The sequence below is a fragment of the Physeter macrocephalus genome, chromosome 20 (genome assembly GCF_002837175.3).
Source record: "Physeter macrocephalus isolate SW-GA chromosome 20, ASM283717v5, whole genome shotgun sequence".
Taxonomy (NCBI): Eukaryota; Metazoa; Chordata; class Mammalia; order Artiodactyla; family Physeteridae; genus Physeter; species Physeter macrocephalus.
The window spans coordinates 12,088,239-12,102,129 of NC_041233.1; the positions used below are offsets into that span (position 1 = coordinate 12,088,239).

General features: G+C 40.6%; 1 protein-coding gene across 18 annotated transcripts in view; it reads right to left on the bottom strand.

Annotated features, from left to right (window-relative positions):
• The window catches only part of FAM13C (family with sequence similarity 13 member C), a 401,019-nt gene that overhangs the window by 8,388 nt on the left and 378,740 nt on the right, over nucleotides 1–13,891 (bottom strand). For all 18 annotated transcript variants that reach the window (XM_028482088.2, XM_028482086.2, XM_055081352.1 and 15 more), the window contains 2 exons: nucleotides 10,436–10,517; nucleotides 8,809–9,020 (listed from right to left, as the gene is read on the bottom strand). In XM_028482088.2, the coding sequence (XP_028337889.1) occupies nucleotides 8,809–9,020; nucleotides 10,436–10,517 (294 nt within the window). The remainder of the gene's footprint in view (nucleotides 1–8,808; nucleotides 9,021–10,435; nucleotides 10,518–13,891) is intronic.

The window sequence follows — 13,891 nt, forward strand, 5'->3', positions numbered from 1 at the left end:
CGCGGCCATGGCTCAGAGGCCCAGCCGCTCCGCAGCATGTGGGATCTTCCCAGACCGGGGCACGAACCCGTGTTCCCTGCATCGGCAGGCGGACTCTCGACCACTGCGCCAGCAGGGAAGCCCCCTGGAGTCCTCAATGTTTAAATGGTAAGGAGCCTGTTCTTTAATTACTTCTTCATTCTTAAAAAACCAATGGGTGATCCAAGAGCTATTGATTTTTCTTCTGAAACATGTATTTTATCTGACTTTCAAGATCTTTTATATCCACAGACACCAACCTTGTCCAGGTCTTCATCACTACATACTTGGATTATATGCTAGCGTACTGGCTAAATCTGACATAAACTAAATATTTTCGATAAAACAGTTAACCCCTCTGAATTCTCAATTTCCTACCTATACAACAAGGAAGTTGGAGTTAAAAAGTTCCTAACAACCAAAAAATTTCATAACCTCTTGTTTACTAATGTATTCTATTACCCTGCTGCTCTTTGACTCATCCCTAGGCACCATTTTTAACATGTCACAAAGTACATAAAATTTTAAATAGTTTCCTACTTATCTATTAATCATCTACCTACCTACCTATCCCAACCTATCTACCTCTCCAGCCAAAATGACCAAACTCCTCGGCTTGCCTTCATTTTCCTCCCTGATGTGTGTCCTGCATTAAGTTTTCTACATATTTACCACAAACAACCTCCTTTTCATTCTAGTCCAGTGGTTCTCACTCAGCAGGTAGTGGGAAGGAAATGGTAGAAATAGCACATAGCATAATTGCCCAAGTGTCCTATCTGACTCTGCCTTCCAGATCCCCTCTGAGAATCCTGAAGGAAAAGAAAATGGCTCAAGCAGGTGTATTTTTTAAGCTTTCTAGTTATTCTCATGCTACCTTGCCCCCATCCCAGGTGAGAACCATTCTGGCCCATATTGATCTTCCTTTTCTCTGAACTTCTCTGTGTCTCACTGTCTGGGCCTTAACTGTTTTCTGTGTTTCAGTCTTGTCTGCCCAAATAAATTATATCACATATTTCTTCAAATTCTCACAGTACCCAGTGTATCCCCTTTCCTACTACCCATCTAACAACTCAGGTTTATATGCAAAAATAGTCCAATTTTTAGAGGTCTTCATATAAATTCTACAGGCTATATAACCCAAGCCTCTTTTATTTTCAGTAGAAAGACCACCTCTCTCTGTAGAGCATTTTAAGTATTGGTTAAATAACCCCAAGAGCCTTTCATTTTCTAGCTCAATCATTCCTTAAACATTTTCTTAGTCATGACACATTTTTACACAGAAAATAAATTCTTTCATATATTCCATGGGATTTTAATAGGTGACAAAGAAAATGAAATCTCTAAGTTCAGAAAACACTGAAATAATGTTTTTTATTCAGTATCTTATTGGGACTTATATTCCATAGAAAGCTCTTCAGAAAATGATATATTTAACTGTTATTGGCATCTCTATTGCAGTTTGATTTTTTTGGTTTTATTTATTTTTAGTATATTGTCTGGATTCTAGAAAAGCTAAATTTAGTCTTAAAAGAGAAAAAGAAAAGAGTGACCAAAAAGCAAGTTAGAATGATGAATAATGCCATTATAGAAAAGTTCCTTCCACAGATGCTAGATAAAAGTCAGGGTACAGGTACAATGTATAACACTCATCTTTCACTCTCATGATTCTATGATTTGACTTTTAGGATCATTATTAAAGTAAGCCTCAAAGACAGATGTGAGGGTTCAATAGCTGTAAGTACAGGACTTCAATGCCACAAGTGCTTATCCTCAAATATATGTGCACAGGAAGGCATGCTGCCTGAAGAAGAAGGGTTAGTGGTGAGATTATGTGCCAGGAGCTGTCTTCTACTCACGGGCCTATGGACACCAGCTATTATGAGGCCTGCAATGTCAATCTTCATGGTGGAAAATGAGTCAAGATGTAGGCTCTGCAGGATAGGTACCTCAAATCTAAGGGGCAGAAATACATTAGACTTTGCTATTCCTCGACCACTTTCTACTAAGAATCAGACCATTCTCTCCTCTTAATTCAATGGCTCTGTTTCTGAAATGCATCCTCCCTCCCTAATTCTGCATTGGTGGCTGACTGTGGTATGTTAGTAGTATCTAACTTATGATTTTTATTTAAATGGAGAAAACAAGGACTGTGTTGAATAACCTGAAAGAGCCAGAGAGGGATATCCAGCGCATGAATGGGTTGTCAGATTTTAAAGATAAATATAAGGAGATAAACCCCAAAGCTAATTATCCTTACTTCCTGCTCCTCCATTTTATATGGCATCAGAAGAAATGTAACTTAAAGGAGGTTGAGCAAGAAGGGACTGTGCATAGAACAAAATTTGATATACTTTGTTGATAGCTTGACAATTCCGTCATGAAAAACTCCTGGCCCCCTATCCAGTAGGTTACTCGAATTATCAAGATCTGGAATAGTACCCCCCAAACAAGCTGGCTTTCCAAGCAGAACTGCTGCTGAATGGTCAGCCCAAGTGTTATTTCTTTCTAGGCCCTGGTCAGAAAGTTGTTTGGGGAAAAAACTGCCACAGCTTAAGTGCTTTTACCACCATGCTTGTTTTCCGTTCTCCCCATGGCACTGATCCCATGTATTCTTTCACAGTAAACCATGGAAACATAAAAATCAGTCGAACCGTCACCATAAACAAGCTCTCTCGAGAGGGAGGTAAAACTGACGTTCTCCTCTCTGGACAGTGAGTGATGAGAATCTATTACTCTTTAGCTTTAGAGACTCATGTCTTGCCAAACTTTCTCTGTGTCTAAGTCTCCCCAGCCCCTCACTGAGGGAGAAAGTATACGTGAAACAAGTCTGACAGCTTGAACTAACCAGTCAGTCCAACAACATGGGAAGTCAATAATGAACATAATCATACAAAGCAACTGCTGAAGAGAATGGCTTGGTCAATTCAGATTTCTAAGCATACTGCCAATTAATATTGGCCTTGAAAACAGAGGTCATGAGTTCAGATAACTGGCTTCAAGAATTACACACTATTTTTAATTTGGAAAATTATGGAATCTCTGAACCTTAGATTCTTAATGTGCAAATTCTTAATATGCAGAATGAGGATCATTTTTAATTATCTTATGTAAATGTCCCTGGCACAGGCATACTAAATGTTATTTAAGCTATCAAACTAGTTGATTTGAGGTTACTATCAATGTTGTAAATTACTTACAAAGCAATACCATGGTGCTATTAAAGCATAAATTTTAAAGATAAAAAAATTGAGAAGCACTCTATGTCTTGATATAAAAAGCTATCTAGAATATGCAAAGTGAAAAAAGGATATAAATTATGTAGGCTGCTACCTTTTTTCAAAAGGGGCAAATTAAGAATGTGTATGGATACTTTCTTGGATATGCTTTATATAGAAACTCCAAAAGGACACCTAAAACATTCATAACAATAGTTACACCTGCTTAGAGTGGGAGACCTCAGAACTGGAGCTGGCAGATGGGGTAGGAAGGAGTCTTTTTAATGTGTAACCTTTTATATTTTTTGAATTATGTGAGAAAGTATTACCTATTCAGAAAATTAAATTTTTGTTTAAAGGGTAAGTAGAAGAACTTGACGGGATCTTCCTTTTGGTGCATTTTACCTGTGAGTCTTCCCTCTCTCCAATGCACAACTACTCACTAATCAGTTATCAAATTGTTACTTGATTTAAAAAAAATAAAATGAATTATTATGTTTTTTAAAAATCTGCTTTTCTACACGACGACCCAAAACCTATGGGATGCAGCAAAAGCAGTACTAAGAGGGAAGTTTATAGCAATACAATCCTACCTCAAGAAACAAGAAACATCTCAAATAAACAGCCTAACCTTACACCTAAAGCAATTAGAGAAAGAAGAACAATAAAACCCCAAAGTTAGCAGAAGGAAAGAAATCATAAAGATCAGATCAGAGGACTTCCCTGGTGGCGCAGTGGTTGAGAGTCCGCCTGCCGATTCAGAGGACACAGGTTCGTGCCCTGGTCCGGGAGGATCCCACATGCCGCAGAGCGGCTGGGCCCGTGAGCCATGGCTGCTGAGCCTGCGCGTCCGGAGCCTGTGCTCCGCAACGGGAGAGGCCACAACAGTGAGAGGCCCGCGTACCACAAAAAAAAAAAAAAAAAAAAAAAAAAAAAAGATCAGACCAGAAATAAATGAAAAAGAAATGAAGGAAACAATAGCAAAGATCAATAAAACTAAAAGCTGGTTCTTTGAGAAGATAAACAAAATTGATAAACCATTAGCCAGACTCATCAAGAAAAAAAGGGAGAAGATTCTAATCAATAGAATTAGAAATGAAAAGCAGTATGGAGGTTCCTTAAAAAACTTAAAAATAGGACTACTATATAACCCAGCAATCCCACTACTGGACATATCCCCTGAGAAAACCATAATTCAAAAAGAGTCATGTACCACAATGTTCACTGCAGCTCTATTTACAATAGCCAGGACATGGAAGCAACCTAAGTGTCCATCGACAGATGAATGAATAAAGAAGATGTGGCACATATATACAATGGAATATTACTCAGGCATAAAGAGAAATGAAATTGAGTTATTTGTAGTGAGGTGGATGGACCTAGAGACTGTCATACAGAGTGAAGTAAGTCAGAAAGAGAAAAACAAATACCATATGCTAACACATGTATATGGAATCTAAAAACAAACAAACAAATCGTTCTGAAGAACCTAGGGGCAGGACGGGAATAAAGATGCAGACGTAGAGAATGGACCTGAGGACACGGGGAGGGGGAAGGGTAAGCTGGGATGAAGTGAGAGTGGCATTGACTTATATATACTACCAAATTGTAAAACAGATAGCTAGTGGGAAGCAGCTGCATAGCACAGGGAGATTAGCTCGGTGCTTTGTGACTACCTAGAAGGGTGGGTTTGGGAGGGTGGGAGGGAGACGCAAGAGGGAGGGGACATGGGGATATATGTATACGTATAGCTGGTTCACTTTGTTACAAAGCAGAAACTAACACACCACTGTAAAGCAATTATATTCCAATAAAGATGTTTAAAAAAAATCTGCTTTTCTCCTCAAAGATGCTGCAGTTAACAAAGGGCCACAAGAATAACTGCCATTACTCATCCAGTTGGTAATTTGTGCTGTGCACCTGACTCCACCTACAGTTCTTGGAAAGGACAATAAAAAGGGGATATATTCCAGCACCAATTCAGGATTTTCAAAAGAAAAGACATAAATAAGCACCACAATCAGACCTAGGGTTGATTCATTCATTTCCAGTGCTCAACGGATGCCCTGTGACCAAAAAGTGATTATCTCCAAAAATCATCCATAGATGATGGAGGAAGACGATTACTCGGTAGCAGTATCTGAAGTGACAAGGCAATGCTGTAGGGTTTATCAGCTTTAGTATGAGCTCTGACTAAACACCAAATGCAAAAATTTCAAGAGGAGTCATAACGAAGGTCTCTCTAGAAAAGAAATAACTTCATCTTGGAAGCTTAATATTTAATGCATTTTAAGCAGCAGAGCAAAGACGCCAGATGAAAATCATCCATCAATTTGAGTTTAAAGAATTGGGACCTAATGAGATAATCTCAAATGTGAATAAGCTCACTGAGGAGCCAGGAATAATACTATTGTGGAAATTTTCAATCCTCCCTTTGCTTCTTCTGTGGCTTCTGGACTCCCCCGTAGGAACCACCTAATAGCTGCCTAGCCACTTCATGGTCTGCTGTGTTAAGCTCTCCCAGGAACAATATTGCAGCTTTAGATATTGAGACGTACATGTTCTACTGCAGATGCTCTCTATTTAAAGGCCCTCACTTTAGGCTACTGCAAAGATAGGCTTATTTGAAGGGGCTTCTGACACTAAACAGTTTAACGGCTATTTCTTTTAAAATAACAGAAATAAATTGCTGTTTAAATAAAGATGACTTCTAAAGAACTGAGTTTTTCTCTGACCTTCAGATTTTCATTTACATGTTTTTATTTGACTTGAATACCTCAGTAGGGTGATCGACCATCCCAGTTTTCCCAGGACTGAGGCTTTTGGTGGGCCATGGAATTTTCAGTGCTAAAGTTAGAAAGTCTAGGGAAACCTGGGAGGGTCGGTCACCCTATTCCTGAAAGATCTTAAAACAAACATGTCCAAAACAGACCTCCTGAGTTTTCACTCTCACCCTCAATCTGCTCCTCCTCTAGTTTTTCCCCATCTCAGTAAATGGACCCATCTTCCTTTCCTTCACTCCCTACCATCCAAAGATTCAGCACATCCTTTTGATTCTATATCCAAAATATACTTTGAATGTGTCTACTTCTTTCCATCTCCAAGGCTACCATACTAGTCCAAGCCACCCATTTCATCTTCCCTTTTCCACTCTTTTCCCCTATGATTAATTCTCCATACAGCAATCAAAAAGATCTTTAAAGTGTAAATCACACCATGTCACTTTCGCTCTTACAACCATTCAGCAGCTTCCCAATACTTTCAGTGGCCTAAAAGGTCCTGTGTTATGTGCCCTGATCTATCTTTTCTGACTTCATCACATGCCATCCTGTGCTCCAGCCCTCAGACCTGAGAACTCCAACTACAAACAAGCTCTTCCTTCAAAGGCCTTCATACTTGCAGTTCCGTCTAGAATGCTCTTTGCTGCTCTCTTGGCCTGCTGATTCTTCTGCATTAAATGTCATCTTACTGGCCTTCCTAATCACCCTATATAAAATAGAAACCATCCATACTCATTATTTTCTATCATATCATTTGTTTCTTTGCACAGTACTTATAAAAAATTTTAATGATTTTGTCTATCGAGTTATTTCTTGTTGTATCCCAACTCCCAGAAAAACATGAGCTCCGTGAAGGCGGTAACCCACATCACTTCTCTATCTTGTTTATTTTTTATATCCAGCATGGATCATAGTTCACAACACAGAGTAGGCACTCAAATCTTTTTGCAAATGAATGATTACCCACTGGTCACCAGGCATCTCCTTTTATTGTCACAATAATTATATAAATAGGTATTATCTGTATTTGATAGATGAGCAAGTTGAATATCAGAGAATTAGTTCACTTGCCAAGTGTGTATGATTAGAAAGTGTCTTGTTCAAGGACTGAGTCCTGCTCTAAGTTTATTATACCAGTCCCAACTCATCCCTCACTCCTTAGTGAACTGAGTAGAACACAGAATTAGGACTTGGGTGTTGACCAAGCTGCTTTTATAGATGTGGTCAAAGTAACTATAAAATCCAGGAAAGACCATAAGAAGCACTGAAGGATGGAAAACCACAGATGTGCCTGACTGTGTGTGTATGTGTTTATACACACACACACACACACACAGAGAGAGAGAGAGAGAGAGAGAGAAAGTCAGTTATCCACTTATCCACTATCACAAAGTCTAGAATATTTGGGGGTGGGAGGAAGGGACAGGTTGGCTGAGTGGATGAAAACCACTAGTCACAACATATATTGGTTATTTTTAAGTTTAAAGGTATTTCTTAAAGACAGAGATAGCCAAGGGCCCATTTCTACTTGTAGATCACGTGTACCAACGTAAAGGACTAGTCCGGGGGCATATGGCAAGCCTTTTGGGATTTGGTAAATGTTGCCACCTTATGATCAAGACTAGATATGTACAATAGAACAGGTGAAGCCAGCATTCTCCTCAAGAAGACTTCATTTCAAAGTCAAACATGCTAGTTTGTTCTTTCATATATCCATTTGCTCTGCCAACATTTATTCAATACTTACTTTGTACAGACACTGAGGATCATGAACAATAAACAGCCTAAACTCTACTTAAGAAGTTTCAAGTACTATAATGAGAGACAGAAAATGGCACAGAGCATAGTTAGAGCTATGTTAAGGTAGCTACAGATTACCCAAGAAATGAAAGGCAACCACATCACTCAGAGTTCAGACAGGAAGGACTACAGGAAGGTTCCTTGGCGTAAGTAAAATGTAAGCATAGATATGCAGGATGAGGGATTAACCAGGTAAATACTAAATACTAATTGCTTTCATCATCATTTTTGTAAAATCTAATCTTTTCTTTGAGCTCCAGGCACCCATATCCAAATGCATAATTGACAACTCTATCTGGGTATCTCACAAAGATTTCAAAACCAAGATGTCTGGGCTTCCCTGGTGGCGCAGTGGTTAAAAGTCCGCCTGCCGATGCAGGGGACACGGGTTCGTGCCCCGGTCCGGGAAGATCCCACATGCCGCGGAGCCGCTGGGCCCCTGAGCCATGGCCACTGGGCCTGCACATAACGGGGGAGGCCACAACAGTGAGAGGCCCGCGTACCGCAAAAAACAAAACAAAACAAAACAAAAAACCAAGATATCTAAGCTGAAGTCTTTAGACATCTCACCTAACATTCCTCAAGAAACCCTACATCTCTATTCTTATCATATAAAATACTAAACCACTTTCCTTACTATTTATACCTCATTCCTGCTTTATTATTTCTTAATAAAACATACAGTAAAATGAGATTGTAATCCTAGTCTCAGGTTCATTTGCTAACTTATCGGGGGAGGTTGGGGAGAAAGGAATATGAAATGCCCTAGTGTCTTTACCATGCGTCTCCCATCAGCGTGCGACACTGTAACCTCCAGAATGGCAATGCCCTAGGTCATAGCTAATAACCCACTAGGAACTCATCTGACTGAAAGTTCAGAGCCAGTCTCCTAAAGATATTTATGTGGTACCAAAGTGCTCTTACAAATTGGTCAAAATCATGATCTCAGTGGCACCATGTGGAGTGGTGGGGCTCTGTGAAGGTTGGCGAGGTACCTTAGAAACCTCCTGAGAGGGAAGCTGATCTCTCTTCTCCTTCACGCATGTCAACACAGCATCTGGAGTCTCCTCTCCAGAGGAGCCTGGCTCAGGGCCCACAGCTTCCGGCTTCCCATTCTCTCCAGGGACTGCGGGTTGCTCACAGGATGGATTTCTATGTGGGCCTTTGGGAGCACTCCCTTGTTCTTCTGACAGCTTCAGCTTTAGTTCTAAGAGAAATGCCATGAGTTACCAGGAGCAAGGAGGACTCAATGGCCCTAATAAGAGCAGACAGCCTTTCAGGAATTCCTTCCCTGATGCCAAGTGAGTGGAAATGAACAGTGCCGATGATGGTTCCCCAGGTGTTAAAATAGAGGGCTCTTGAGGCTGGGCTCTCATGGAGGTGGAGGATCATCTGTGGGAGTAACTCAGTGGTCTAGATTTCCGAGGAGGATTCCTGGAGGAAGACCAGTGGTACCTGGACCCAAAGTTTTCACCTGTTATCTATCACAACACCTGAAATTCTATACTCAAAGATTCATGTATTTGGGTTTTGAAAGTCGTTCAGCCATTAAGAGCCCCTACAGAAATGCAAGTACTTCTGGAAGGCATTACACAGTGCAGACGTCTGAGGATACATAGGAGGGGTGGGGAAGGGGACATGGGAATACCAGCCCCAACTTGACAGATTTCACAATTTTGTCTAACGCCAGTATTTAAAATCCAGAAATCACCATTATTGCAATGTGACTTTATATAAACCTACGTAATTAAAAATAAAAAGGCCACCTGGGACTTATCAAGAAATTAGATTTCAGAATATGCTAGGGGACTGCTCGCTTGAATGAGGCCATTTATATTGATTTCTCAATTACATACATAGCTCATCTTCTCTGTTTGATGTTTGTTTTTTAGTTAGGCTCTGGCATGGTGTTTAAACACCGCATATATTATAAACCTGCTACATCACTACACTTCAATACCACTGAATTAATATTCCTTTCAGTTCTTTATCACCATCCTTCTAGAAATCTGGAAAAACTCCCATGTCTCTAAGTATTGAAATAAAAAGTGTAGAGAGAGGAAGAAAATAAATTTTTATTGGTAAATAACCATCATCCCTTAAGATAGATTTTAGAGTTAATTAATACTCACACCACCATCTCCAGAGAGACAGAGAAAGAAGAACACTGGATTTGGAGGAAGGAGAACCAAGTTTTACTCCTAGGTCACCACCTCCCAGCTATGTCACCTTCCCCTCTCTCTGGACATAAATGTCCTCATCTGTGCAATGGGGTGCGTGGAATAAATGATTGCTCAGGCTTCTTCTGTTTCTAACATCCAAGAAACCAATAACCCAGGGAAATGAATACTCCACATGTTGAAATGTTTCTGGCACTGAAGTGAATCAATCATTCCACCTGGGAGTCTGGAGTTCCTCAGTCTCTTTATAAGGAGATGTATTAAATGGGATCAAACAATGAAGGGGACCCAGGAACCTTTATTTCAAGATGGGGCCTCTGATCTAGGCAGGAGACAAGGTTAAAGAGGGCACAGGTGGAAGAGAATCAAGAACTCCTTGGAGCACATTATCACAATTTTATCTGCTTCCTTCCTGAGAAAGGAGACCCTTGCTGGCATTTACCTTTGAGCTGTTTACGACCTTTAGCCAAATCATTCATCCATTTCAGGACTTCAGGATTAGATGTCTTGTCACCATATGAAGGCTGCAGAGGGAGGGGAAAATGGGGATGGAAGGAGGTAAAGGGAGAGAGGGAGAGAAGAAAGAGAGAAAAGGAAAAACAAAATTTTAAACAGCTAAGGCACACGGAGGTAGTTCAGGAACATATAAAGCTAGGAGAGAGATTCATGCGTGATACCTCCAGTTGATGGAGTTGCCTCTGAAAAACAGTGAACATTCTTGACCTCCTCCACTCTTTCATCCTTGCCATGGACACTGTTTCTAAACACACCTGGTCACCCAGCATTTTTTACATAGTCCTAACTATTTCAGTGCCCCCTACAGTCTAACCCTCAATCACCCTGTGGGCTACCCATACCCGACACCCCATTGCCAGGTCATTCTTTGTATCAATGTAGATGGCTCTACTGATACAAACCAGCGCTTCCTCCCTTGCCTCTGCTCATGACTTATGACCAAAACCTGCCTGGGGAACACTGAGAAACTGGAAGCTTTACCTCCTATCAGTCATCTCCTCCAAGCTGAAGAAAGGAGACCCCAGGATCTCTAAAACCTGATAACAGTCTGAGAAGTCAGTATGTAAGGGGGATACCCAGATTTCAACTGCTCTCACTGTTTACAGACTCACTATTCTACTGGGCTAGCATTAAAGTAAAAATTAACTATATGAGTATGGACTTGGGCAAATTATTTAGCCTCTCCATGCCTCAGTTTCATTTACCAAATGAGGATTATAATAGCAAATCCCTCATAGGGTTGCTGTGAGGGATGAATTAGTGAATATACGTAAAACACTGAAAAGAGTTCCAGGCACATGCTCAACACTATAGAGGTGTTAGCTAGAATTAAAAATATTATTATTGTTATTATTACTGGCAGATGTGACAGCAGTAGTAGTAGTAGTGTTACTACCAGACCTTCAAAGGAATGGTGAATAAGTCTTCACTAACAAACATACACGTAGGTGTATGTATGTCCTACCTAGTAGCTAATCGCACTTGGATGTGGCAATAAGAATACAGTTTTACTTTTAGAAGGAAATGACTCTGTTCGTACAAATCATTCACCTTAATTTCTGGATTTCTTTTCAGAGCCTAAAAGTAAATTTTCTACAGAAAGAGAAATTGGGAGAGAAGAATAGCCAAACATACCTAGCCTCCGGCCCCACAGATCAGTAGGAAACTTTCTTAAACAAGTTGAGGCCACCCTGGTAACTTAAATGGAGGCTCAAGAAGATTAGTGGTTACTGTGAATTGGGGATATACAAAGAGCTATATAAGCATGCTCAAGAAGACATCACAAACACTGTAATAGTAGCCAGAAACGTGTACAATGTTAGTGACAAGTCTAGTGGCTCTGCATGTTTAAGAATCCATTAAATCCATATAACATCAGCAAGATGTTGGTGAGAGAGAGACATAGGGAGAGGAGTGTGTTCAAGTTCGAAGGAAAAAACAGTGCTTGTGTAAGAGGATCATCAAATGTACATGGGATTAGATGTTTTAATTGTGAAACACAAGACATGGTTCTGTCACTTCTATAGTGATGTAAAAACCATCCAGTTTAAAATCAAGATGGAAAATAACACTGAGGGAAAATGACAGTGATTTTTCCCCTAGGGGAGCCCAGAAGGGAGACTCTGGTTTCCAGTAGGGAAGCCCTGGTTTCAGGACCATGGACAGTGACACAGAGGGCACACCTCCAAACTGCTGTGCCTGGTCCTACCCATGGTCTGCTAGAATGATGCACTGTACTACTTCCCTGATACAACGTTTAGTACTTTGGCTTTAGTTAACAGTCTGGTTATATGAACAGTCAATGTTTTACACGTGATTTCTCGAAATCCTCACAGAATTCTTCACTCTGATCGGAAAACACATCTTGTTCTCTGGAACACATATTTTTCACTGGATGTGTTCCACACAGTTAATGCAATCTTCTGAAACACTGTTAAAAACAAAATTGAAAACCTAAAGACCCTAAGCCAATGACCATCAAAGAAGCTTTCACTACTGCAAACAGGACTTAACAGAAATTTAAGGCTGAATTTTCTGACAAAATATTTTAAAGCCTGAAATCATTTTCTGAAATGAATTTTGTATTTCCCTGCTCTTGGGCGAGCTTTCAAAAGAGGTTAAATGAAGCTCACAAGAATGGCAGCTCTCAGATCATATGGAAAGTTTTCATATACAAGCTGTGGATCTTCAAGCCTTCTAACGTCTGAACTATTTCAGTTTAAGAGGCCCCAAGGGCCATACACCCAAAAATTACACAGTGTAGATTTTGTTCAGTGTAATTAAAATGGAGCTCATGAGTCATATAACTGAGGGTACTACTGGACCAGATTTGTGGTCTGCCAAAGATGATTCAAAAGACACTTTAGAAAGATTTATGGATCAGGAATGAAAGGACCTATGTTGCTGTCTTGGCTACATCAATTCTTTGCTGTATGAACCTGGAGAAGTTACTTCCCTTCTCTGGGCCTCAGTTTCTTCAATGGTCAAATAAGATAAGACTAACTGATCCCTTCTAATTCTAACATTCTCTAATTCTACTGAAAGTGAACATCTGGCTGAAACAGCCTTTTCTAAGTCCATGAGTCTAACAATAGTTAAATGTGAAATCAACTGTAGGGAATAAATACAGTTCTGGATATGAAGTGAAATGGTTATATTCAATAGAGAAGGAAAGATGTATATTATACCAGGGCATCAGACTAGCATGGAGGCCCAGCAGGAGCTCGGATTCAAAAATTAGCAGCGGGTGCTATTAACCCCACCGTCAGGCTGCCAGGAAGGAAAGCCATACACACAGCAACCAATTAAAGCCCATTAACATGTCAAACCTCTAACCACAGCCTGGCACCCAGGCAGGAAGGGTGAGGGGAAGCCCTGCTTCCTGAGACGTGGAAGGTTCTGATTACTTCAAAGACTTTAATACACACAGAAGCAGTGACCATGAAGCCTTCTTCCTTTACTGCTCCCAAATTCATCCATCTGCATGTTTAAGTGTGTGGGCATGTGTCTACTCTGGCCCTAAAGCTTCTCCAGACAAAGGCAGGAGGTGCCAGGAGAAATTCTCTTCTAAAATACTCAGCTGCTGGGTGGCTGTTATAGTTGAGAAAAGTAATCCAGAGTCTGAAGCTGCAGGTAGAAAAATCCAATGGAAAATTAATGTCTATAATTTTCCTTTATTTATTTATTTATTTTTTTTTGTGGTATGCAGGCCTTCCTCTGTTGTGGCCTCTCCCGTTGCGGAGCACAGGCTCCAGACGCGCAGGCCCAGCGGCCATGGCTCACGGGCCCAGCCGCTCCACGGCATGTGGGATCCTCCTGGACCGGGGCGCGAACCCGGTTCCCCTGCATCGGCAGGCGGACGCGCAACCACTGCGCCACCAGG